The sequence below is a fragment of the Nicotiana attenuata genome, unplaced genomic scaffold (genome assembly GCF_001879085.1).
Source record: "Nicotiana attenuata strain UT unplaced genomic scaffold, NIATTr2, whole genome shotgun sequence".
NCBI classification, from domain to species: Eukaryota; Viridiplantae; Streptophyta; class Magnoliopsida; order Solanales; family Solanaceae; genus Nicotiana; species Nicotiana attenuata.
Genome location: NW_017674320.1, coordinates 67,361 through 90,041, shown reverse-complemented (window position 1 = coordinate 90,041; position 22,681 = coordinate 67,361). Strand labels below are relative to the sequence as shown.

At 37.3% G+C, this 22,681-nt stretch overlaps 4 protein-coding genes across 4 annotated transcripts; 1 reads left to right on the top strand and 3 right to left on the bottom strand.

Moving 5' to 3' along the window:
* Positions 1–3,372: 3,372 nt before the first annotated feature.
* LOC109218408 (ruBisCO large subunit-binding protein subunit beta, chloroplastic-like) lies at positions 3,373–8,928 on the bottom strand. Its single transcript, XM_019382773.1, has 15 exons — positions 8,774–8,928; positions 7,203–7,449; positions 6,981–7,106; positions 6,567–6,704; positions 6,381–6,476; positions 6,011–6,253; positions 5,672–5,906; positions 5,421–5,590; positions 5,259–5,336; positions 5,088–5,159; positions 4,881–4,985; positions 4,672–4,764; positions 4,490–4,582; positions 3,891–4,014; positions 3,373–3,805 (listed from the first exon to the last, which is right to left on the bottom strand). The coding sequence occupies exons 2-15, from the start codon at positions 7,431–7,433 to the stop codon at positions 3,792–3,794; spliced, it is 1,818 nt and encodes a 605-aa protein (XP_019238318.1). The 5' UTR covers positions 7,434–7,449; positions 8,774–8,928; the 3' UTR covers positions 3,373–3,791.
* A 768-nt stretch (positions 8,929–9,696) lies between these two features.
* LOC109218407 (mavicyanin-like) lies at positions 9,697–11,358 on the bottom strand. The gene is made up of 2 exons (XM_019382772.1): positions 10,961–11,358; positions 9,697–10,207 (listed from the first exon to the last, which is right to left on the bottom strand). Exons 1-2 carry the CDS (start codon positions 11,157–11,159, stop codon positions 9,867–9,869), a joined length of 540 nt encoding a protein of 179 aa, XP_019238317.1. The 5' UTR covers positions 11,160–11,358; the 3' UTR covers positions 9,697–9,866.
* An 823-nt stretch (positions 11,359–12,181) lies between these two features.
* LOC109218409 (nuclear pore complex protein NUP35) lies at positions 12,182–16,563 on the bottom strand. Its single transcript, XM_019382774.1, has 4 exons — positions 16,370–16,563; positions 15,522–16,122; positions 14,008–14,119; positions 12,182–12,871 (listed from the first exon to the last, which is right to left on the bottom strand). The coding sequence occupies exons 2-4, from the start codon at positions 16,106–16,108 to the stop codon at positions 12,563–12,565; spliced, it is 1,008 nt and encodes a 335-aa protein (XP_019238319.1). The 5' UTR covers positions 16,109–16,122; positions 16,370–16,563; the 3' UTR covers positions 12,182–12,562.
* Positions 16,564–20,183: 3,620 nt separating this feature from the next.
* LOC109218405 lies at positions 20,184–21,868 on the top strand. The gene is made up of 2 exons (XM_019382770.1): positions 20,184–21,260; positions 21,425–21,868. Exons 1-2 carry the CDS (start codon positions 20,184–20,186, stop codon positions 21,866–21,868), a joined length of 1,521 nt encoding a protein of 506 aa, XP_019238315.1.
* Positions 21,869–22,681: the final 813 nt, after the last annotated feature.

The following is a 22,681-nucleotide window of genomic DNA, read 5'->3' as shown; positions in this document are numbered from 1 at the left end:
GAACGCTAGACTCTGCTTCTACCATACCTCCCCCCCCCCACCCCCCCCCCCCCGCCTTGTATGAGCTATGGGTCCATGCCGAGGCCCAACGAGATGGTGAGGCTATGACAGTCGGGAAGTGATACTTTGGCCGGTTTTAGATCTAGAGGGAACTAAAATTTTGGTTAAGAAATTCCCACAGACGGCGCCAAATTGTTTGACCAAAAAGCACTAAACTTTTCTTTAAACTAATTAATAAGAATATAGAGGATAAACCTTAGCCAAGGATAATTAACTCTAGATTAATCATCAACACGCATTGAATAGGAGAATAATATATAGTCAAGCTTATGAACTTTCAGGACTTATAAAAGATATCAAATATGAATAACATGCTTACATTTATGATGTATTGTCCCGTAATGTAAAAATAAGGGAGGAACAGGGGGAATGCCATCAATAGTTGTAAAAGATATCAGATACGAATAACATGCTTACATTCATGATGTATTATCCCGTAGTATAAAAATAAGGAAGGAACAGGGGGAATGCCATTAATAGTTGTAGGATCCATCTTTATTGATTCAAAAAAGATGATTACAGAGGTTTGTCGCCTAGATCTGCAACTTTTCTTGGTTTTCCCCTCTAGGGTTCTCTGGTTCTTCTGCCCTTTTCTTTTGTAGGAGAGGGATCCTCTTTTCTGTCTTCTTTCCTCCTATATATATCATCTGTATTCCCTTTTGCCCAGTGATCTTTAACCGGAAGACTTCTCTCTCTTCACCTCGCTTTGTGTCGCTCCCCTAAGTATCACGACATTTACTTTGCCGTACAAGCTTTTTGATGGCTCGATCTTGGCAGTGGCCGAGATACTCGTTGTTATCACGTCTTGTGGGTACGACCATATCTTAGTCGACCTCTCCCTTTAGTGCTAATCCATGTGGTCAGATTTTGACTCATACAGGTAGGTGGGAATTACAAAAACTTCAAAAAAAATACTATATATATATATATATATATATATATATATATATAGAGAGAGAGAGAGAGAGAGAGAGAAAGAGGGAGAGTGAGAGAGAGAGAGAGGCCTGCAATCTTGCCACACCACTTTTCAAAGTTCGAGAGTAATATCCTTCTGGTATTTGTATATTTGTTCAGCTCCGTGTCTTTACTATCTCTAAAAAGGAGAATATATGACAAGTCCAAAGAATATGAAAGGGAAAAGGTTCGAATTTGTCCCTCTACTATTGTATATTGTTGACATTTATCCCCCGTTATACTTTTCGTCCGTTTCAGCCCCTTCCGTTAACAAACTTTTCAGATTCGCCCTTAACCCTAACAGCCCTATACTGTGGCAGCTGACCTCTCCAATTTTTTCCATGTCAGCTACCAAGTCAGATGCCACGTAATCAAAACCAGTTAACCCCATCCTTACCCCCACGCTCCCCCCCCCCCCCCCCAAAAAAAAAAAAGAATACCTCCCCACCCCACGACTAACCTCAACTTCTTCCCCGTATTTCAGGAGGCCATTGCCACTTTTCATACATAAATATGCCATCTTTAATCCCCAAACGCTGAAGATAATTGCTTAATTATATCCCTTTTTTTTTATCTTTTATTGTTTGAATTTCTTTCAATTTGCTCCTTCGGGTTTCAGCTTCTGCCAGAAAAATGGATGGATTAACTCTCCAAAAAAAAGCAGCATTGTAGACTCATTTTTACGGAACTATAAGCTCGGAAAAACTCTTCCATTGGATCGTTTGGCAAAGTTAAAATAGCCGAACATACCTTAACAGGGCACACAGTTGTCAAAATTCTTAATCATCGAACAAAAAAAGCCTTCAATATCTGATGAAGAACATAACAGACCCATTTGGGTATACTTCAAGCCTGAAATCGCCAGCTAACAATTCCGCTCAAACTTCAACAAATCACAATACCCATTTTATGATCTCAAGCTTTCTTTAAAAATCCTTCGATGGTGCCATCAAAAAGTAATCAAGCAAGATATGAGAAGGAACATTTTTTATGATAGAAAGTGGGTATTTGCCAACAAAATCTACATGGATCCATTGAGTAAGCTAACGTAGTGATACTTTGACGGCTGTTAATTTCATCGCCTATTTTTGTCTGTGTGAGTTAGTTGATTTGAAATTCTTACCGGAATTGGGCAAAAGGAAGCGCAGGTGATAGTGGACGGTTGTTAATCTCATCGGAACAGGGAATCTCTTTAATTCTATTGATTCAGTAAATTTATGCAATAAATAAGATATTGCAAAAAAGAGGTGACATGGATTCCAAATTATTTGATGGATCGAGTGCCACGGTGGATATCCGTTAGGGTTAGGGGTATGTTTGTTTACTATCTTAACGGTGTAGTTAAATTTAGACGGAAAGTATAACGTAGGATAACTCTCAACTATTTACCATAGTACATGGGTAAATTCAGACATTTTCCCAATATGAAATATGTTAAGCCAAAATGGATTGGTCGTACAAAAGTAAAGAAAGTATAGCTGGCAAGAATAAGGTTTCTATTCAACCTTTTGTGTTTGGTTTTGTTCAATATTTTCTGCACTTAGTTTTATGCTCAAAATATAAATTAAGAAGAAATACTGGCCACTTTAATCACATGACTTGCACCTTACCAGAATAGGTGATCAGTAATTACGATTTGACATCACTTCTTACAATAAAGTCGAAAACGCCAGTCTAAGCGAACAAATGACAGGCTACATAAATCATGACAGAGGACAAAATAGACCAAAGTACGTACGGCGTAAAACCTTTTATCCAAACCCAAAGTTCTTTGAATCCGTATTTGATGCCTTTACGCCAAGTCGCCAATAAACCAACCTATTGGTAGCCGTTACCAGTTAAGTAAGATAGAGAAAGATAAGTTTTCTTTTATCCAAACCCAAAGTTCTTTGAATCCGTATTTGATGCCTTTACGCCAAGTCGCCAATAAACCAACCTATTGGTAGCCGTTACCAGTTAAGTAAGATAGAGAAAGATAAGTTTTCTTGTCTACTGTTACTACTTACAAAAGAAACTACTATAAGCCATCAATTTATCACAAATTTAATTTTTGATACTATGATTTATTGAACATTACCTCAAACCTTTTGAGCTGAAAGCAACGGCTTTGGATTAGAATTTTCTATTGGTAGCTTTTAATAGTTACTACTACTACTACTACTACTTATTTCTAATACTTCATATAGTGTCTACTACTTGGACTGTCACCAGAGTAGAAGGGGCAAACTTTGATATACTCTCAAGTAATGTTTACAAAAATAGTTGAAATCCAACTAATCTTTTCCCCTTTAAGTACACACTTCTGCCTCGCAAGTACTTCCAATCAAAATATAAGCGTGAAAACTCTGTTGTTCCTCAGAAGATGAGAACTCCAAAAATTAATAACAAGCAATTCTTTGTTCTTATTTATCATTTTTTGCCCTACCCATCAAAAATTTGAATATTCCCAATTATGAATCACGTCTGGTTCCCACCAGCAGGGTCGAAACCACTACACGTACTAAAGCATCAAAAACAAAATTTCACTTGAATTTTTCCATTTCTAGAACTGAAGAAATAATAACCTACACCTTGTGGACTCACTTTGCCAAAGCCTATCCTGATAAACCTTTGCGTAAAGGACGGAACATGAGACCCCTTTCGCTGAAAAAAGGAGCTCATCAATTAATCACCTCTATGTTGCTATTCCTACTCAAGAGAGTCAAGACATACTATTCAGAGTGTAGTTGCACACTACTGGACTTCGGCCTCTGCATGTCTTAGCCTCCTTCAAATGCTTAGTATCCATAACCTATTTAATATCAAAATAAAAGAATTGATTAGTTCAAAAAGCTCATTCGGGTGCATTTTAGATGCATATCACTGATGATAAGCACCTGAATTGTCCATTGGGTTTCCAGCAACCACAGGTTCAGGCTCCTTGTTCTCAGTAACTACAGCATCTGATGTCAGAAAGGTCCTTGCTACAGAAGCTGCATGCTCCAAGCAACATCTTACCACCTAATTTCAAAAAATGAGGAAATAAGTAGATATTTGAATTCCGAGAAACTCAGGAGGAAACGTGGCCGTGACTGGCCCTGTATCAACACTCATTACTCTTTTGTAAGTCCAAAATGTTAGGAATTAAAAAACGAAACTTGCGCTCATTCAGACAGGTTGTTACAGAAACACACTGTTAATACGAGAAAGATTCCATAAGTATTTGCGAACAGAAAAAAATAAAAGAGAGGAGAAAATCAGATATGTATAGTTTAAACGTGACAGATATTGCTTTTGACTACAAGGAGGGCCATCATTTAAGTTCATCAAGTAGATATCATAAGAAGTAACACTGGATAAGTAATTCATGGGGGTTAAATTTCTGCACTGCTTGTACATATAGTTGAAATTATCTACATGTCTCTCAGCATGTTGTTTCTCTTTAGGATAGGTTTCACGATGTTATGCTAGAATAAAAAGACTTTGAGATACTTACTTTTGTAGGATCAATTATACCAGCAGCCATTAAATCTTCATATTTTCCAGTGGCCGCATTATAACCATACTTCGGATTGTCATTGGACAACACCTGAAGAAAGATCATAAAACCAGTCAACAAATCATTGATACTCTCCCACAATGTGACACAAACAGTCAACCTATTTCAACCTTATTTACCTTCTCAATCACAACACTTCCATTGACACCAGCATTCTTGGCTATTAACTTCATAGGGTACCTCAAAGCTCTCTTGACAATATCAGCTCCAATCTGCAGTGTTTTTATGAAAACTGAATTAGTGTCATCTGCCTACAGAAGCCTTAACATGAACAGACAAAGCTTATGGTACACGGGATCTTCCTCAACGAATTAAGAAGTTACATTACCTTTTGTTCATCATCATCAAGAGTTGCTTTAATGTCTTCAACTTTGGCAGCAAGCCGCAACAAGGTGCATCCACCGCCGACAACAATGCCTTCCTCAACGGCTGCCTTTAGTTACCAAAGAGCAATATCATTACCCCAGTAAGATTATACTTGTTGAGAGTCTCAAATTAATAGAGATGCGATAACTGCATCGCCACTAAAACAAACCTTTGTCGCATTGAGAGCATCCTCTACTCTCAATTTCTTTTCTTTGAGTTCCGTTTCAGTTTGTGCACCAACCTGGAATTAAGAACCCCAGATCAGAGCAAGAACAATTATACTTGGCATATGACACCCAAAAAGACAAAATGAACCTAAATAACTGAATCATCAAGTAACCTGAATTACGGCAACGCCCCCTGATAGTTTTGCAATTCTCTCATTAAGTTTTTCCTTCTCGTAATCCTGTTCAGTTGCCTGCATGACAATCCAATATGGTAGAATCGTGAGTAGTGCAACCTATTGATCCACATCCGAAATATCTATAAAACAAAGTTGCACCTCAACAATTCTTTTAATTTGGGCAATTCTTTTGTTTACTGCTTCCTGGGTACTACCATCACCAACAATTGTTGTTGAATCTTTTGACAACACCACCTTTCCAGCATGCCCTAAGACCTCGCTTCCAGCCCTGTCCAGGGATAAACCAACCTCCTCTCTGATGACAGTACCTGAGTGCACGTTGCAAAAACATACTTGACAAGTAAACACAACTTTCATTGAACACTACAATCACTTAATTGTCGACAGACCTCCAGTAAGGATAGCAATGTCGTCAAGATATTGGCTTTTTCGCTCCCCAAAACCAGGGGCTTTGAGTGCAGCAATTTTCAGCGCTCCTCTAAGTTTGTTCACAACCAGAGTGGCTAGAGCTTCCTGCTCAATGTCTTCAGCAATTATCAATATTGGGTATCCACCCCTGATTGCTTCTTCCAAAACATTAACCAAGTCCCTTGCATTTGTTATCTTCTTGTCTACCAGAAGCAGCTGAAAAATTAAAAAAAATATTTATCCATAACCCATTCTTTAGCACATCCAGGAAATAGTATTCGAAGATAACATGCAAAAAGAAATGTCATGGCTAATCATACCTTGCAGTTTTCATATTCAGCTACCATCTTCTCATTGTCTGTAACAAAGTATGGGGAGATATAGCCACGGTCAAATTGCATGCCTTCCACAACATACAAGCTGTTCTCAGAACCTCTCCCTTCCTCAAGAGTCACTACACCTTTCCTACCCACTTTACCCATTGCTTCTGCTATCATATTTCCAACTTCATAGTTGTTTCCTGCACTAACTGCAGCTACATCCGCTAGTTCACTGTCCTCAACCTAAACAATTATCAAGAAGGAATAAGAGCACAACTTTAGAAAGAATAGTTGTTTCAAAACCAAGTTTAGTGAAGCAGTTATACTCAAGTCATCAATGAACTTTAACATAGATTTGCATAATTTTCACCTCTTTAGACATCTTTTTCAGCTCAGCGACCAGGGCTTTAGTGGTCCTCTCAATGCCCCTGGTAATCTGAATAGGGTTTGCACCAGCTGCGACCACCTGAATAACCAGCATTAAGGAAGCTACATCAATCATAACACCATCATATCCTCGAAATAGCTTGCAAAATGAAAGCAACTTCTTACAAACCTTAACACCTTCAGCTATGAGCCCCTGTGCCAAAACAACAGATGTAGTTGTGCCATCCCCAGCCAAGTCATTTGTCTTTGAAGCAGCTTGTCTCACCAAACTTGCACCAATATTCTCAACAGGGTCTTCCAGTTCAACCTGTAGAGCAATCCAGAGTATACATAACAACACATTTATCCCCACATAGTTAAAACATAGTAACTGGGCTGCATACTGCACTTCAAGTGTAATGAAATAACTAATGGAGTACAAAATCTTTTAAAAATAGTTTTATGAGTAATATGCAGAAAAATCACAAAGCAAGAGCAATTTTAGCGTTTATCGCGGTAAATACATCATAAGGTCACAACACATGCACATCTTTTGACAGTTGAATACCAGAAGAAAATCAGATAGGGGGTTTGGGAGGTTTACCTCTCTAGCTACAGTAACACCATCATTTACAATTTTGGGAGAGCCATACTTGCTCTCAAGAACTACATTTCTTCCTTTTGGACCAAGAGTAACACCTACTAAATTTGCAAGCTTGTCAACACCTGCCTGAATTGGAAGGCCACATAATAACAAGAATTAATGGGGGTAGACAAGAGGGTGTCCATCCAAGATAAATGAGTTAAAATTTCCTATCAAGCTTACTTGCAGCTTCCTAATGGCATCACCATCCTGATTGAAGTGTAACTTCTTGGTCGCAGCCTGAATCTTGAAATCATATCTTTTCTTTAAAACTGTATTCTTTCTCCTGCCCCCTAATGAACTCGAAGAAATTGCAGAGAATGAAGATAAAGTTTCAGAAGAATTTATGAGTTTCTTATCCACTGCTTGGCTGGTGGAAGCAATCGAACAAACTGAAGTGAAGGTCGCAGCCATACTCAACAGAAAAGGTCTGCAGCATAGGGCACCATTGCCAAACAAAAGGTATTAAAAACTGTCCATTATGTAAAAAAGAATACGCACGCACAGAGAGTAAAATTAAATATATGAACGCTGAAACGCAAGCGCATTCTTGAATTAGGATGCAGGTACTATTGATGCTGTGACTTCATATACCGGTGGGTCATATTTCGCATGCTTAACAACTAGGAATTGGTTGAAAGAAGTTCATAGAATACGAAAGCATAAAGGGATCTAATCATACAGGCATCAACTCAAAAATCTAAAGAAAGCAAAAACTTCAATCTATACTCTTTTGGAGAGCCTTTGGTAACAGGGGCGGAGCAAGCTCTTCCGTTATGGGTTTGGCCGAACTCAGTAGCTTTGGTCCAAACGCTGTATTTGTCTTAAGAAATTTATTGAATCTGAACAAATTCTAAATTTAGAATCCAGTAACTTAAAATAACTAGAATACCCAACTGAAGAGATAGCTCCATCCCTTTTTGGTAGAAAGAGAAGTTCAAGAAAAACTTGTGCAGCAAAACTTTAGACGACTATAGCATAAGCCCATAATCTTTAAGAAAATTACCAAAAGAAAAATTCAACAAATGATGTGCATATGCCTCATCCATCTGGATGGTCAATCCAAGAGCAATATTTTCAAGGTAACACATAAAATAATCATTACATGTTCTATTAAGTGTTCTACTTCAAGGAGACAGCAAATATATATAAGGAGAGCTAACGAACTAAAGTCGCAGACATTTTAAATCCTCCCTGTTATCAGACAGTCTTTCTGTTCCTAGAACCTATTATTAATAGGATTACACACTAGAAAAAGAATTGCCAATCTGTACTTTTCCAGTATTAGTTTATGAAGTGCTTTGTGATTACGTCATTGCGAGTTGGAATCATGCTAAAACAATGGCCTTATCTTAAAGGATAAATTATTGATTATTAAACTAAAACAAGCCCAATAAAGGGTAATGGATACTAGTTGCGATTGACACGCAGCTATTGTTGTTTGAAATTGCTCCATGGAATTACTAGTAAGAAGAGCCGAATTAATTTGGAAACTGCAATGCAACTAGCTTCAAAGTTTAAACAAACTAATTGTGTCTAAATATCAAAAAATTTAAACTTTCGTTTTATGACATTAGCAACAGTTAAGCCACAGAGATTAAGTCCAAAATAAGCAATCTTTAACCAATAGAGGATAAAGCTATTCAGTTGCAGACTCACAGTTTCAAACAGAAAGGAATGCATTATTCTCAGTCAGATAAAATCACAGATTAGGATTACAAAAAGGCAACAGAATGAAGACTGAGGAAGAGTACCTGAGCTAGCTCGTAAAATTGGTGAATGTGGAAATGAAAGACTAGGGTTTTCTAGAGCAGTGAAATGGAGAAGATAAGGCTTCGTCCACTGGAAGCTCCACGTGAGAAGGAATTTTCTAGAATTCCAATAATTTTGGCAGAAGCAGGGGTTGGTGTTATACGGTGAATTTTAAGTTTAAAAAGAAACTTCCTGAAAGTTGCATCTTAACCTTGTAGTTATCGAGATTTGCACATTGCCCCTTTTACTTCTTTAAATCTTTCCCACCCGTTTACAATCTAACTCAACTCGAGAATATTTAACCAAATGGACCTCGTAAGTTTTTTTTTTTTTTTATGTTTTCTCTTAAGTATGAAATTAAGAAAATGATCTTATCGACTATGAAGAAGGTTGATTAGTAATCAGGAGTTAATAAATTTTTTGATGGAAGTTGATTAGCTACCATGAGTTAATGAACGATCAAAGAAGATCCGTGATTGATTATTGATGATAGGATAATTTGATGTCCAAAGAAAAATAACTAAAATTAGATAATCTTGATCCTCTTCTGAATCTTTTCATTTTGCTTCCAATTAGAGGGAATTTTTTTTTTTAAGCAACCATCATCTTAACTATTCAAATCAAAATTTAAAACATCTACAATAAGGGATGGAGGGCTAGCATTCCATTTCTCCGAGCCTTACATAGAATCAACCATTCCGCTAGTGCACGAGCAACTTGATTCGCAAACCTTCGAACAACAGACAAAGACAAAAACTAAAAACTTTTTAAGAGGAAATATTTAGTTCCAATTACAAAAAAAAAAAAAAAAAATCTCGCTTTTTTAAAAATAAGTGAGTTAAGTTGATGGTGATCAAAAAGAACCACTCAACTCAATAAAATAGAAATCACCTAAATGCAACTTAGAAAAATTACTAAATAGATATATAAATTCCCATCAAGTACGAGGGATGTCCATACAAAATAAATTCAAATGAGCCATAAATCCAGTCTGAAAAAATGGAACAACAGATTCTAGAACCTAAAGCACAAGAATGCTTGAAATAATTAGCTAAATACCCTAAATATTCTTAGTAGAATATTAGACTAAATCTTCTAAACAAAGACAATAACAGCAACCAAAAGCGGCACTGAAATGAATGTCAGCGGAACTGAAGAAATAAGAGCTGAGCTTGAAAGCGGCGATGGTGCCGGCGCCAGTGAAATTGGTTGTGGTGGAGATTGGGAGATGGGGTATAATGGGAGAACTTCAATGGCTAAACGCTGGCCATTTTTGCAATGCTCTGGATCACCGCTCACGAAGTAGAAAGGGCCAGCCCTGTTAAGATTTACTGTGGTGCTGCCGTCCTTAGCGCCCGAAGTTGGATGAGTCCTATTGCAGTGATAAAATTCCCATTTGTCCACTACCACAACCGAGTCATTCTTGTACTCAAAACCTGCATAGGGGATTAAACGGTGTTACATATATAAATCCTTCATTTATCAAAAGGGAAATATATGTAGGTAGAATTTTCAAAATATTAGGCCCTATTTGTCCATAAAAAATATTTCCTTTTTTCAAAAATATGTTTGTCATGAAATTTTGCAAATTTTTGAAAATGATTACTTCTTCAAAATTTTCAGAAAAAACTTTTCTCCTCACTCACAAAACTACAACATTTTCTCAAGTGAAATGCATGTTCAAACATAATTTTAAATTTCAAATACCATTTTTCAACTTAACTTCAAATACTACTTATTTTTCAAAAATTACAATTTTTATGTCCAAACGCCTACATAGTTAGAAATTATTCACACTAAATAATACTTATGTACATACAGAGAAGTTTTTAGCATTAAAACTTTGTACTTTTGAAATTTTAAGTTCAGGAATTTCTAATTGTTGAAATTTTAATGTTTTTTCAAGTATGAAAACTACTAGATTCCAGTGAACACTTTAAATATGGCTGCATTACTTCGACTCAGCGTACATGTACGGCAAAAGCCTTCATGTAACTTAAGTTAAACATGACTCATTGCATTGAACATATTTGAAAGTTGTAGCAGTATATATAGAACATACGTAAAATGGAATCAACCAAGAAGGAGAGAAATCAAAGAATTACTAGGCATGCATTTTTTTATGCATAAGTAAGTATACACTGACGGAATAACAACTACTAGTAATTAATATAAGTTGATTGACTTACGGAGTGAATCGCCGACGTGAAATTTCTTCTTTAAAGCCCAATGTTGATAGAGATCTGTTTCATTAACACTTGGCTGACGCCAACCAACAGCATCACCAACTTTGAATTCCTCGCCGGAGGCAGCAACAACGGAAGATATTGTAAGGCTGATGAAGAGAGCAGTGACGAAACAGGTAGTAGTAGACTTGATCGAAGCCATGCTTGTCCTTCTTGTGAACGAATTATGATATTTCTAATTGATTCTTTTTACTCTATAAGTAACGCAGTGAAGCGATGTGGAAATTTGAAAGATTAGGAAATTTCTCACTTTGTAATGTGATTAAGGATGTTCTACTAGGAAGCTATTAAATAAGAGGGAATTGAAAGCTGCAAAATGCAAACGTGGTGAGAAACGTGGAAGTTATAGTCTTAGAGGAGAGGGGTCGTGGGAGGTCCACTAAGATTTTCTCTTAATTGACTCGGTCTTGCTTGTAACGGTTAATTAAAAGACGAAGAGAACTCTCTTTTCTTGGCATTAAATTACTAGTTTTTATCTGTTCAAACCATTTATCTAAAACAAGTGATGAGCACAATTTAGACCTTTCATATTTCCGTTTGGTTGTATTGAAAGGATACAAAATTAACTTTTTTACTATGTTTTTTATTTTTGGTGGGTTAAGATCCCCTCCAGTATTTCTGTGGGAAAACGGTGAAACATTCTATTCGGTTATCACGTGCAAATTTCTAACCGCACAGAAGTTTTCTCTTCTAGCAAACAAATAGTCGGACACAAACAATTTCATGTTATTATTTAGAGCTAACTTCTTTCTGTATTCAATAAGGAATTATTATGACAATACAATCTCAACAAGAAGCGAAGAACGAAATAGGCAACATGCATAGATATTTTCCACAATGTTTTTGTTGTAAACCTTGCGCTGCGGTGAGAATCTAGTTAGAACCAGTTGAACCATATTTGATCAAGAAACCAATGGCAATGGAAACGACCACAAATCCACCCTTAGGTTCACAGCATAATCTGGTTCCAGAAGTCACTGTTGTAAACATCATCTGGAAAGCTAGTAATATGCTTATGATAAGAAGAAAAAAAAAGGACCGATGATATAACTTAGTTCCAAAAATTAGCTCATGAGGTGAGGATTTCACGAGTTTATGAAATCTGTCAAACTATGTGTAACACTGTAACACACCCAAACGCCTTGGACACAATCGGAGCGTGGATAACATAAAATGGGACCTCAATATTGGGAAACACAATAAAAGAGATGTGTCATGCTCCAAAGATCATACGTCACGAGAAACGATCACAAAATGCCAACTATTCACACTCAATAAAATACATTGATAGAGAGAGAGAGATTTAAACTTCTATATCTCCATTATACCAAAGCCCCATGACCCTACGGAGCTCAAGCTGATACAAATACACCATGATCAAGCATTTGGAGGAGAAACGGAGAAGAGAATAGAGGCGAAGGGGAGGAAGGGAGTGAGAATCACATAGAACTAGTCAATTTGTATTCAAGAAAAGGAGCTTTGAATTTTGCCACTATAGAGTAGAAATAACACAAAAGCACGAAAGAACAATAGAAACATGGAAGATTAGACGCCAAACATTAAGTCCACAATTTTGGACACCACAGATTTGGCTGGGGTAGCAACAGATCCAGATGCTTGTTTTGCACTGTTGCTGCCATTTTGTAGATAGTGAGGACGAGAGGAGGTTTGAAATGGAATCGGATCATTGCTTTTACTGGAGTGAGTATGTGGTAAAGGTACAAATCCCTGTTTATTGAGCCTACAATTCAGTGCCTGACGTTGTATTGGATCCACTGGTTTAACTCCGATCATAAGAACTCCATTTATCTGCATACCATTTTTGCTAAGAGCTTTCTGAGCATCAGCACGATTCTGCACCACAAAAATAGAGAAAATAAGCCACAGCTTTATGGTACTGAAAAGCTTTACTTTCCAGAAGACTAGTGTTATTGGTATCAACTAGAGAGAAAAGATCCCACAGAGAAAAACTAATACAGTGAGGAGCTCCCAAAAAAAAGAAAGTGCATACTGCAGAGAATACACAATATGGGCATTGCAAGTGACATGTTTTAGCCAAATGCAAGTGGCCACAACTTATTGGCTTCATGGCACAGGTAGAAATCAATCCAAAGACAATGAGCGGCGACCGGTAAGGTCGCACCCAGCATAGCTACGGAGACCAACACAAAGATAGGCGACTTTTTAAAAGAAGTTAAAACCAAAGTTCATAGCACTCTTACTTTAACAAATATAGTTGGCATAACAGCAAATCTGCAGTTGCAGAAGCAAAGAGTCAAAACCAAAGAAGCCCTTCAATCTTCATTGAAATTCACAGAAGAACTTGACACTAACATGACAAACGAAATTTGTAAATTTTCTTGGTTACTTACGAAACACAAGTTCCTCAGTCGAACACTGTCAGTTAAGCATATACATAAAGTAAGCATAATTACCTCTGGAAAGGGAAAAAATACATAGGGGTTTCTAGGTACAGGGTCAGAATCACGCAAGATTGTAAAGTAATAACACCTCTAGATTATAGTAAAGAGGTACTAGATGAAGGATTTATGTCACTCTTTTCATTCACAATTCAGAACATTTTACAAATGGACGGACAGCAATTAGCTATAAATTGTACTTATATCAGAACGAATAAAACTGATGCGCAAATACTCATAGAATCAAACAAAAAATTAAAGCAACAAGCACTATAACAATCATCAGTTGAAGGGGAAGAAAGGAGAAGTGAGCCGGAGAGAAAGGTAAGCGGAGAATAGGAAAAGGGGTAAAACTACAGACTAAATTTTACAAGGAAAGGGGTGAAATTAGCAATATAATGAAAAAGACATAGGGAACATGCCCTAATCCCAGAGCAACAGAAATACTGATACCAGCACCACTCATCCCAGAGCAATACAATACCAAACAGGCCCTTAAGACAGCATGAATAAACATGCAAGAACAACAAAATCTTAACATGATAACTTGTTTATAGGTATAAGAAATACCTGATATAGAATGTGCATCCAGTTAGCATCTCTGGGGCCTATAATGTGTTTCAAAATGACGCCACATTTCTCAAATTCCCGCAAAACCAAATTGGTGTCAATTGGAGAAAACCTGCATGTAATAATTTACAAAAGGTCAAATAACTAATAAATGGAACACCATGGTAAATATAAACAAAGGAAATATGACTAGAAAAATATCGAGTGATCAAAGAATTGAAGTAGCAAATTGACTTCAATCAAGTACTAAGTTTATAGAAATAAAGGGAGAAAGCCCAAATATCTCAACTAGTCATGAATAGTATATTAATGAGAATACAATCGACACTAGAAACACTCAGCAAATGTGGAAAGTGCAGAAATTTAGTGTCCCAATAAAGCATCTCAAAGAGAGTGAACGGAACACATAGATAAGATAAGTTTATTGTATCCGTATAGGTATTTTGCAAGCAATTAACCCCGCTAACACAACTAAAATAGAGTATTTTGCAAGCAATTAACCCCGCTAACACAACTAAAATAGATCTTTTTCTCCTTTTTTTGAAATATCTTTGATGCAAAATAAACAGGAAGGCAAGATAGAGGAGCAGAACTGTTTCTCCATCCAAAATGATATATACAGTGCTCTTATTTACAGGGTGGACGTGAGAAGAAGGGAATTCATTACAAGAAGGAAATAAAGAATAAATTGCAGCTACATCCATGGAGCCTTTAAACACCCAATCTTCTCAATATCACCAGGAAAAAATTTTCCAATAAGGGCATTTTGTACCGTTCTGTAATAACCTCAGTACACCAAGGGAGACAGAGAACAGAAGTCAGAACGGATCAATGTTCCTCTTCTTTTTCAAGCACATATGTAATGCGAAAGGATGAGAGCAAGTTAATTTGACAATAACATTTCATTTCCCTCTCCCTGTTCAATTGGATCAATATCTCTGTCTTTTATGGAGAATTTGTTGAAGGGATATTAGCATATGTATTTCAAATTTACAGCTTAAATCCTTTTCACCTGCTCGATATACTCAAGAAAATGAGTCAAAAACATTGGAGAACATGTAATTTGAAACCGTCCAATTTTAAAAAATTTTAAGTTCAGATCCGCTAAAATTTAAATATCTCCGTCCAGCAGAATTTTACATAATATTAGAATGACTAGGCTACCTCAAATGATATCCTCAAGAATTCTTGCCATGGAAATTGACACGGGTACATCTAATCCTAGTAGAAACTAATGACAACTCTAGTGAAGGAGGAAAACAAAAAAGTCAAGGAAAAGAAACAGAAAACATAATAATGGATAAAGTTCCCGAGCATACTTTAAAATGCAACAACGAGGTCCAGAAGTAACTTAAAGGAGCTAGCAGGCAAAAAGAATATTATGTGGCATCAAGGAGTTTAAGACACACTAAAGAATTTTCATCAAGATTCTACTACATACTAGCCTAAGCCTCCTACAACTATGAACATAAGTGAAAGAACAGCCAATAAAGTATGAAATACAAAAGCCATACCCATAAACTGTGACCCATTCTTCCTCATCGAGGTTTCCCACAGGGAATGAGTTCTTCCTGATCTCTGGCCTTGCAACTTCCCTTGGTTGAGGTAAAGTTATCAAAGCACCAGGATGTATGACGCCTTCGACTGGTGAACCTTTTCCTTTGTCATCCTGCTCAGCACTACCACTACCCTTCGAGGGTGACCACCAGCTCAAACTCGGCAAGGGGCTTTGCTGACTCTGTTGCTGCTGCTTACCCATCAATGCATACGAAGTGCTTGCCTCAGACCTCGTCTTAGGAGTTGCAAATTCCCTTCCTGAAGTTTGTACTGGAGTTCTAGGGTCCGACTTGATTTCTGGTGAAGTAACATAATCAGGAATCCCAGATTCCGGAGAGACATCTGAGCGATCTTCAAGGGTAAATACAGGTGGTGGTGGGAGATCTGAGCTGGAAAAGTTCTCACGCCACAAGGCGGAAACAGCTGCTGCCTGACCTGGGGTACTAAATTTTGACCCTGATTTCCGAGAGGATATAGGCGTTGCTAAATCCTGAAAGAACAATGATTGCCTTCCAGATTTTGGGGTTCGCACTGCTGTACTCATTTCTCTTCTCGGCCCTTAAAGATATAATCAAACACTCAGAGTTCGAGAATTAATAAACAAAGCTACAGGATATGCCGGTAAGTATATAACCTAGAAATGCCCTAGCTAAGAGAAAACGAAATACATTAAATTTGTGCCATGGAATTGATACAATTTTGCAAAACTTGCATTCAATAATTTGGTTTTATTGAAGTCCGATTATTGAAAGAATGTAACTCAAAATTTCCAAGAGCTTGACTACGCAGAGAGAAAAGAGACTACCTGAATAACGCGGAGAGACTGCCGGTGGTGGCCTGAGATTTGAAAATGGGAGGGTTTTAGGTTGCAGAGCGCGAGAATGAATAAACCCTAGAATTTGATTATTGTGTGAATTCAATTCAAATAAAGGCGTTAGCTCAACGCCAGCGGTGGCTTTCAACCAAATGACTCTCACTGCCCTTCTGATTGAACTCTAAACCAAATTATGTCCGGGGTATTTTGGTCTTTCATCATTTCTCGTAAATTAAGTTTCAAATATATATTATTTCTCAAGTGATTGTCTCAATTGTCAAACTTCAATCGCTAATAAAGAAGAAAACTCTTTTCAATTCATTTTTAGCCACGCAGAAAAGAGAGCGTATTTTGTTTGGATAATGATAATTTTAGCGGATTCAAATTTCAAGGAGCGTGGAGAGAGAATAAACTTATCTACCTTTGATTAAAATTCTCCATTCAAGCATTGGAAATTGAAAAACTTTTAATAGGAAGTATTTATCCGATAAACACTTACTCGTAAGTCGCACTTAATATTTATATAAAATTAAATAATGTAACTTTAGCAATTAAAATTAATATGTATTCTAATTCTAGTAATTTTTTTCCTTATATCATATTTGGTAACGATTTTAAAATCAAGTTCAACTATTTAAGGGGCTGCTTAGTGGATGGTAAGTGGTAGTAGTGTTGGTAGAGAAAGAGGAGGAGGAAGTGAATGATGGGGGAAGAGTGGCCGCGACAAAATGTGATGTATGCATGTTGCATTCATTAATTTAACATAAATAACGAGTACAAATAAATTTTTGATTGTACTGCTTCTTTTATGATCTAGATCAATCGAATCACTGAATTTTAAATACATAATGGATAAAGGAAAATATAATAATATTCTTGAGATGATAAATAATTGCACATTATAGGAAGTCATAAGTATTCAAAATTGTATGCAATCAATTAGTCGCCTTTATATGTGAACATTGCAAGACCAGAATACAGCTGATGCATTTACCGCCAATAATTATGTAGAGCCAAATCATTCACTAATCTCCATGCATAGTAATGAGATATGTGATACATGTCATGACCCAGGTTAATATTGTATAGGCTTAATTTAACCATGGTTAGATTAGTAGTAACTATAGATAGGTGTTAATATTGTAGTTAGATTGTAGTTAGTCGGTTATTTTAGTGATATCATTGTAGGTGTATAGTGTTTTGGAAGATAACAGAAAATGAGATCCTTTTCTCTCAACTCTCTCTCTCTGCTCTGCTCATCTTCTGTTCTTCATCTCATTTCTCTCGTGCAAATTCACAATATTGACATGGTATCAGAGCATTTAAACGATTGCATCTAGAGGTTTTCACTGAGAATTGTTGAAAACTATCGATTCGTCATTCATCTCTCAAAAAATTTCAGTAGGAATTATGAGTCACTCGCCGAAACCCTAAATAATCATGGCCGGAGACAAAGTCACAGATCAATCTACGATTGTGATAGATCATAATCATCCATTGTATTTGCATCCATCTGACACACCAGGAGCATTATCTCTTGGTTTTCAACTGCTAGGAAATGTAGGGTGGATCTCGAAAGATATGAAAGATCTCCCTCCATGAAAAATTACACAATCTGGAGTCAGGTGATGGAAGTTTCGTTGCTTACACGGAACAAGTTAGGGTTTATAGACGGTTCAATAACACGCGATACCTATGGAGATAAATATATAAATCTACGGGATCGCTGCAATGCTATTGTGAAATCGTGGATTATGCACAATGTGAGTCGCGGTTTGCTGAGTGGAGTATTGTTCCGGTCAAGTGCACATGCAATATGGTCGGATCTTCGAGAACGGTTTGATAAGATCAATGCATCACGAATGTACTACCCACACAGGGAGATTTTTACAATGACACAAGGTACATCCTCTGTTTCAGTTTATTACTCAAAATTGAAGGATTTGTGGGACGAATATGACTCGATTATGCCTCCTCCTGTTTGCTGTGATAAATCAAAGAAATTCATTGAACGACAGGAGTATCAACGTTTATGGCAATTCCTAATGGGATTAAATGATGGTTATAGTCAAGCTCGTAGCCAAATCTTAATGAAGTCTAAAATTCCTACGGTTAATCAAGCTTATGCTATGATCCTTCAGGATGAGAGTCAAAAATTAATGGCAGGAGGTAGTTACTGTGCTGAGTCCTTAGATCCTATATTTAGTTCTAAACCTGGCCAAAAGTAAAGGAGAAACTTCAATATTGAATGTGATTTCTGTCATTTGAAAGGCCACACGAAGGAAGAGTGTTATAAGTTGATGAAATGTGATTACTACATAAGAAGGGGCATTTGAGGCCCAACTACTATAAATTGATAGGCTATCCAGCAAATTTTAAGCCTCAGAAAAGAGCTAACATGGTTGGAAGTTCAAAGAATCAGCCGATCTCGTTTTCATCAGCCATGATGACACAAGAGTAGCACAATTTGGGACCTATGCAGGGTTTCATCTCTGAGCAGCACACTCATCAGGGACAACAAAACTTAGGGCCTATGCAAATTTCACTCCTGAATAGTATAGTCAGATCTTAAGTCTATTGAACAAGGTATCAATCTCTGAATCTTCTGCCAGTGCACACATGGCAGGTAATGTTTCTTATGAACCAAAGACTGATGAAAAGTGGATAGTAAATACTGGAGCCACAAATCATATGGTTAGTAATAAACAACTTTTACATGAAAAATTATTAGTAGGTAATGCAGGAAATGTGCAGTTGCCTTCTGGAGAGTCTACTAAGGTGTCACATGTTGGTAGTTGTCAACTAGATGGAGTTGATACCATTAATAATGTCTTATATGTACCAGCTTTCAAGTTTAATCTTTTGTCTGTCTCTCAACTGACAAAAGCTTTGAACTGTTGTGCTGCATTCATCCTAAATTTTTGCATCTTTCAGGATCTCTTCACCGGGAGGGTGAAAGAGATTGGCTAAGAGGAAGAAGGCCTATACGTGCTACATTCACAAAGAAGAAACAAGAATACAACTAGATCTTTCGTAATGGTTGCACACAGGAATGAAGCTGAACTATGACACAAGAGGATGGGACATTTCCAGTTCAAGTTCTCAAGAAGATTCCTACTCTTAATAGCAGTAGTAAAGCATAAATAAGCCCATGTGGTATATGTCCATTAGCCAGGCAAGCTAGGAATCCTTCTCCAGTTAGTAGCAGTACAGCAGATAATGTTTTTTATTTGGTACATATGGATGTTTAGGGACCCTATAAAGTTCCTACATATAACGGAAAGAGATACTTTCTCACAATGGTTAATGATCATTCTAGATGGATTTGAATCTTCCTGTTACATCTTAAGTCTGATGTCACTACAGTTCTCAAAAATTTTATTGTTATGGTGAAAACTAAATTTGGTAGAATGATCAAGTGTTTTAGATCAGACAATGGTTCTGAGTTCTTTAATCATAATTGTTCTGATTTGTTTCAAATGCATGGGATTATACATCAGAGCTCCTGTCCACACACTCCTCAACAAAATAGAGTGGTGGAAAAGAGGCACAGGCACATTCTGGAAACTACAAGGGCTATCAGATTTCAGGGGCACTTGCCAGTGAGGTTTTGGGGTGACTGTGATGCAGTTATGTACAAAAAAACAAGATTCCCTCTACAATCCTAGGAAACAAATCACCTTTTGAGGTCGTGTATGGGAGTCAACCTTCATTGTTACATATGAGGATTATAGGGTGCCTATGTTTTGCAACTAATCTACCAAGGGGTGATGAATATGCACCCAAGTCTATAAGGTCAGTGTTTATGGGGTATGCAAGTACACAAAAGGGATATAGACTGTATGACATTGAACACAGGACACTCTTTATTATCATAGATGTAGATGTATATCCATTTCAAGGCTTCACTCAAGATTCTTCCTTTTCTATAAACGAGTTTCAGAGGTTTGACTATCCTTCTGATCAACCTCCTATTGTTCTACCTTCCAGTGGTAGAGAAAGGGATAACTTAGTTCCACCTGCATCTCCTACAATTGTTGAATCTGATCCTAGAAGCACTAACTCATCACCAGCTACTTTTATATTGCCACGTGTAGAAGAAGCAATTGTTAAAAATCATGAAGGACATACAAATAATACTGGGGAGTTGAGAAGATCAGGCAGAACTACTAAGCCTCCTATTTGTCTTAAGAATTACATTGGACCACAACAGAAGTCCAATTCTTCCACTGCAGTTCATTGTCAATATTCTATTGGTGATTTTGTTCAGTATAAAGGATTATCAGCCTACATCACTCAGTTGTCTACTGAGATTGATCCAAGTTCTTATCATGAAGCAGCTAAGGATGCGAAGTGGATTGATGCTATGAAAGTAGAGATACAAGCATTAGAGGACAATAAAACATGGGAGGTAGTGCCATTGCCTCCAAACAAAAGGGCAATTAGATGCAAATGGGTGTACAAAATCAAGTACACATCCAGTAGGGAAGTTGAAAAATATATGGCTCGATTAGTGGCTAAAGGGTACAGTCAAAAGGAGGGACTGGATTATCAAGAAACGTTTTCACCTGTAGTAAAGATGGTTACTGCCAGGTCTTTTGTAGCCATAGCAGCAACCAAATGTTGGACTCTCTATCAAATGGATGTTTACAATGCCTTTTTGCAAGGAGACTTGGAGGAAGAAGTGTACATGACTTTACCTCAAGGCTTCTCTCATCAACAAGGGAAGACACATGTGTGCAGGTTACTTAAGTCACTCTGTGGAATTAAGCAAGCTTCGAGGCAATGGAACATTAAACTAACCACAACAATTCTTAATTCAGGATTCAAGCAGAGCCATTTTGGCTATTCCCTGTTCACTAAGAGACAAGACTCTCATATTGTAATTATTTTGGTCTATGTTGATGACCTTCTGATCACTGGGGATGATGCAGATCTTATTTCTGCTACTAAACAAATTTTGCATCAAAACTTTACCTAGGGGAGTTGAGGTATTTTTTGGGCATTGAATTTGCTAGAAACAAAGAAGGGATCCTGTTATACCAGAGAAAGTATGCTCTTGAGCTCATCTCAGATATTGGCCTGGGAGGATCTAAACCAGTTCATGCTCCTGTTGAGCTAAATCAGAAACTTACCTCAGTGACTTATGATGCTCATCTTGGTCTTAAGGATGATTGTTTGCTTGAAGATCCTGGTACCTATCAAAGACTGGTTGGCAGACTTCTTTATTTGACGATTACAAGGCCAGGCATCTCTTTTGCTATGCAGTGCTTAAGTCAGTTCATGCAAGCCCCCAAGAATTCTCACATGGAGGCTGTTCTTAGGGTGGTTAGGTACATCAAACAAAGTACAGGTCTTGGGATTCTTATGTCGGCTACTGTATCTACACACTTGAAGGCTTATTGTGATGCTGGTTGGATAGCATGTCCTAATACCAGGAAATCAGTCACTGGTTACTTGGTACAGTTTGGTGATTCCCTCATTTCATAGAAGTCCAAGAAGCAAAGTACCATTTCCAGGAGTTCTGCTGAGGCAGAGTATCGTAATATTGAATATATAGTTGTATTCATATATGCATAGAAGTGTATGTGTGTGTATTACTGTATTGTGTATTTAGAAGAGGATAGTCGGTTAAGTGGTTAGGAGGTACAGTTGTCAACTACTAACCAACAATATAGACAACCCCTTCCCTCTGTAATTGAAATCAATCGAACAGTACCGCTTCTTCTTCTTCCTTTCTCTCTTAATTTCACTTCCCTCATTTTGCATGTCATTTACAGTAGAAAATCTGATGGATTCTATCATGGTATCAGAGCACCGATCTTAGGATTTATAGCTCATATCTAAGCTCTGTCGGAAATCAGTAACAAAGCTCGTTTTTTGAGCAGCCATGGCTGAAAATGATGTTGCTTTGCTTGACTGCAATCATCTGCTATTTTTACAAGCTGGAGATGCTCCAGGACTCATATTGATACCGCTCAAACTCACAGGGCCAGAAAATTATGCCCTTTGGAGTAGAGCGATGAAGTTAGTACTACGAGGAAAGAGTAAGCTTGGTTTTATAAACGATACTTGTGTGAAAAGCAATTACAAAGGAGAATTGGCAGAGCAATGGGAAAAATGCAATTCTATTGTGTTGTCATGGATTGGAAGCACCATATCAAGTGAACTGATGTAGAGTATTGTGTACGCGTCAAATGCGAAGAAAGTTTGGAGCGATTTTCAGGAAGATTTGACAGATCCAATTCTCACCAGAATTTATCATATGTGGAGTGCAATTGCGACCCTAATGCAAGGTATGGA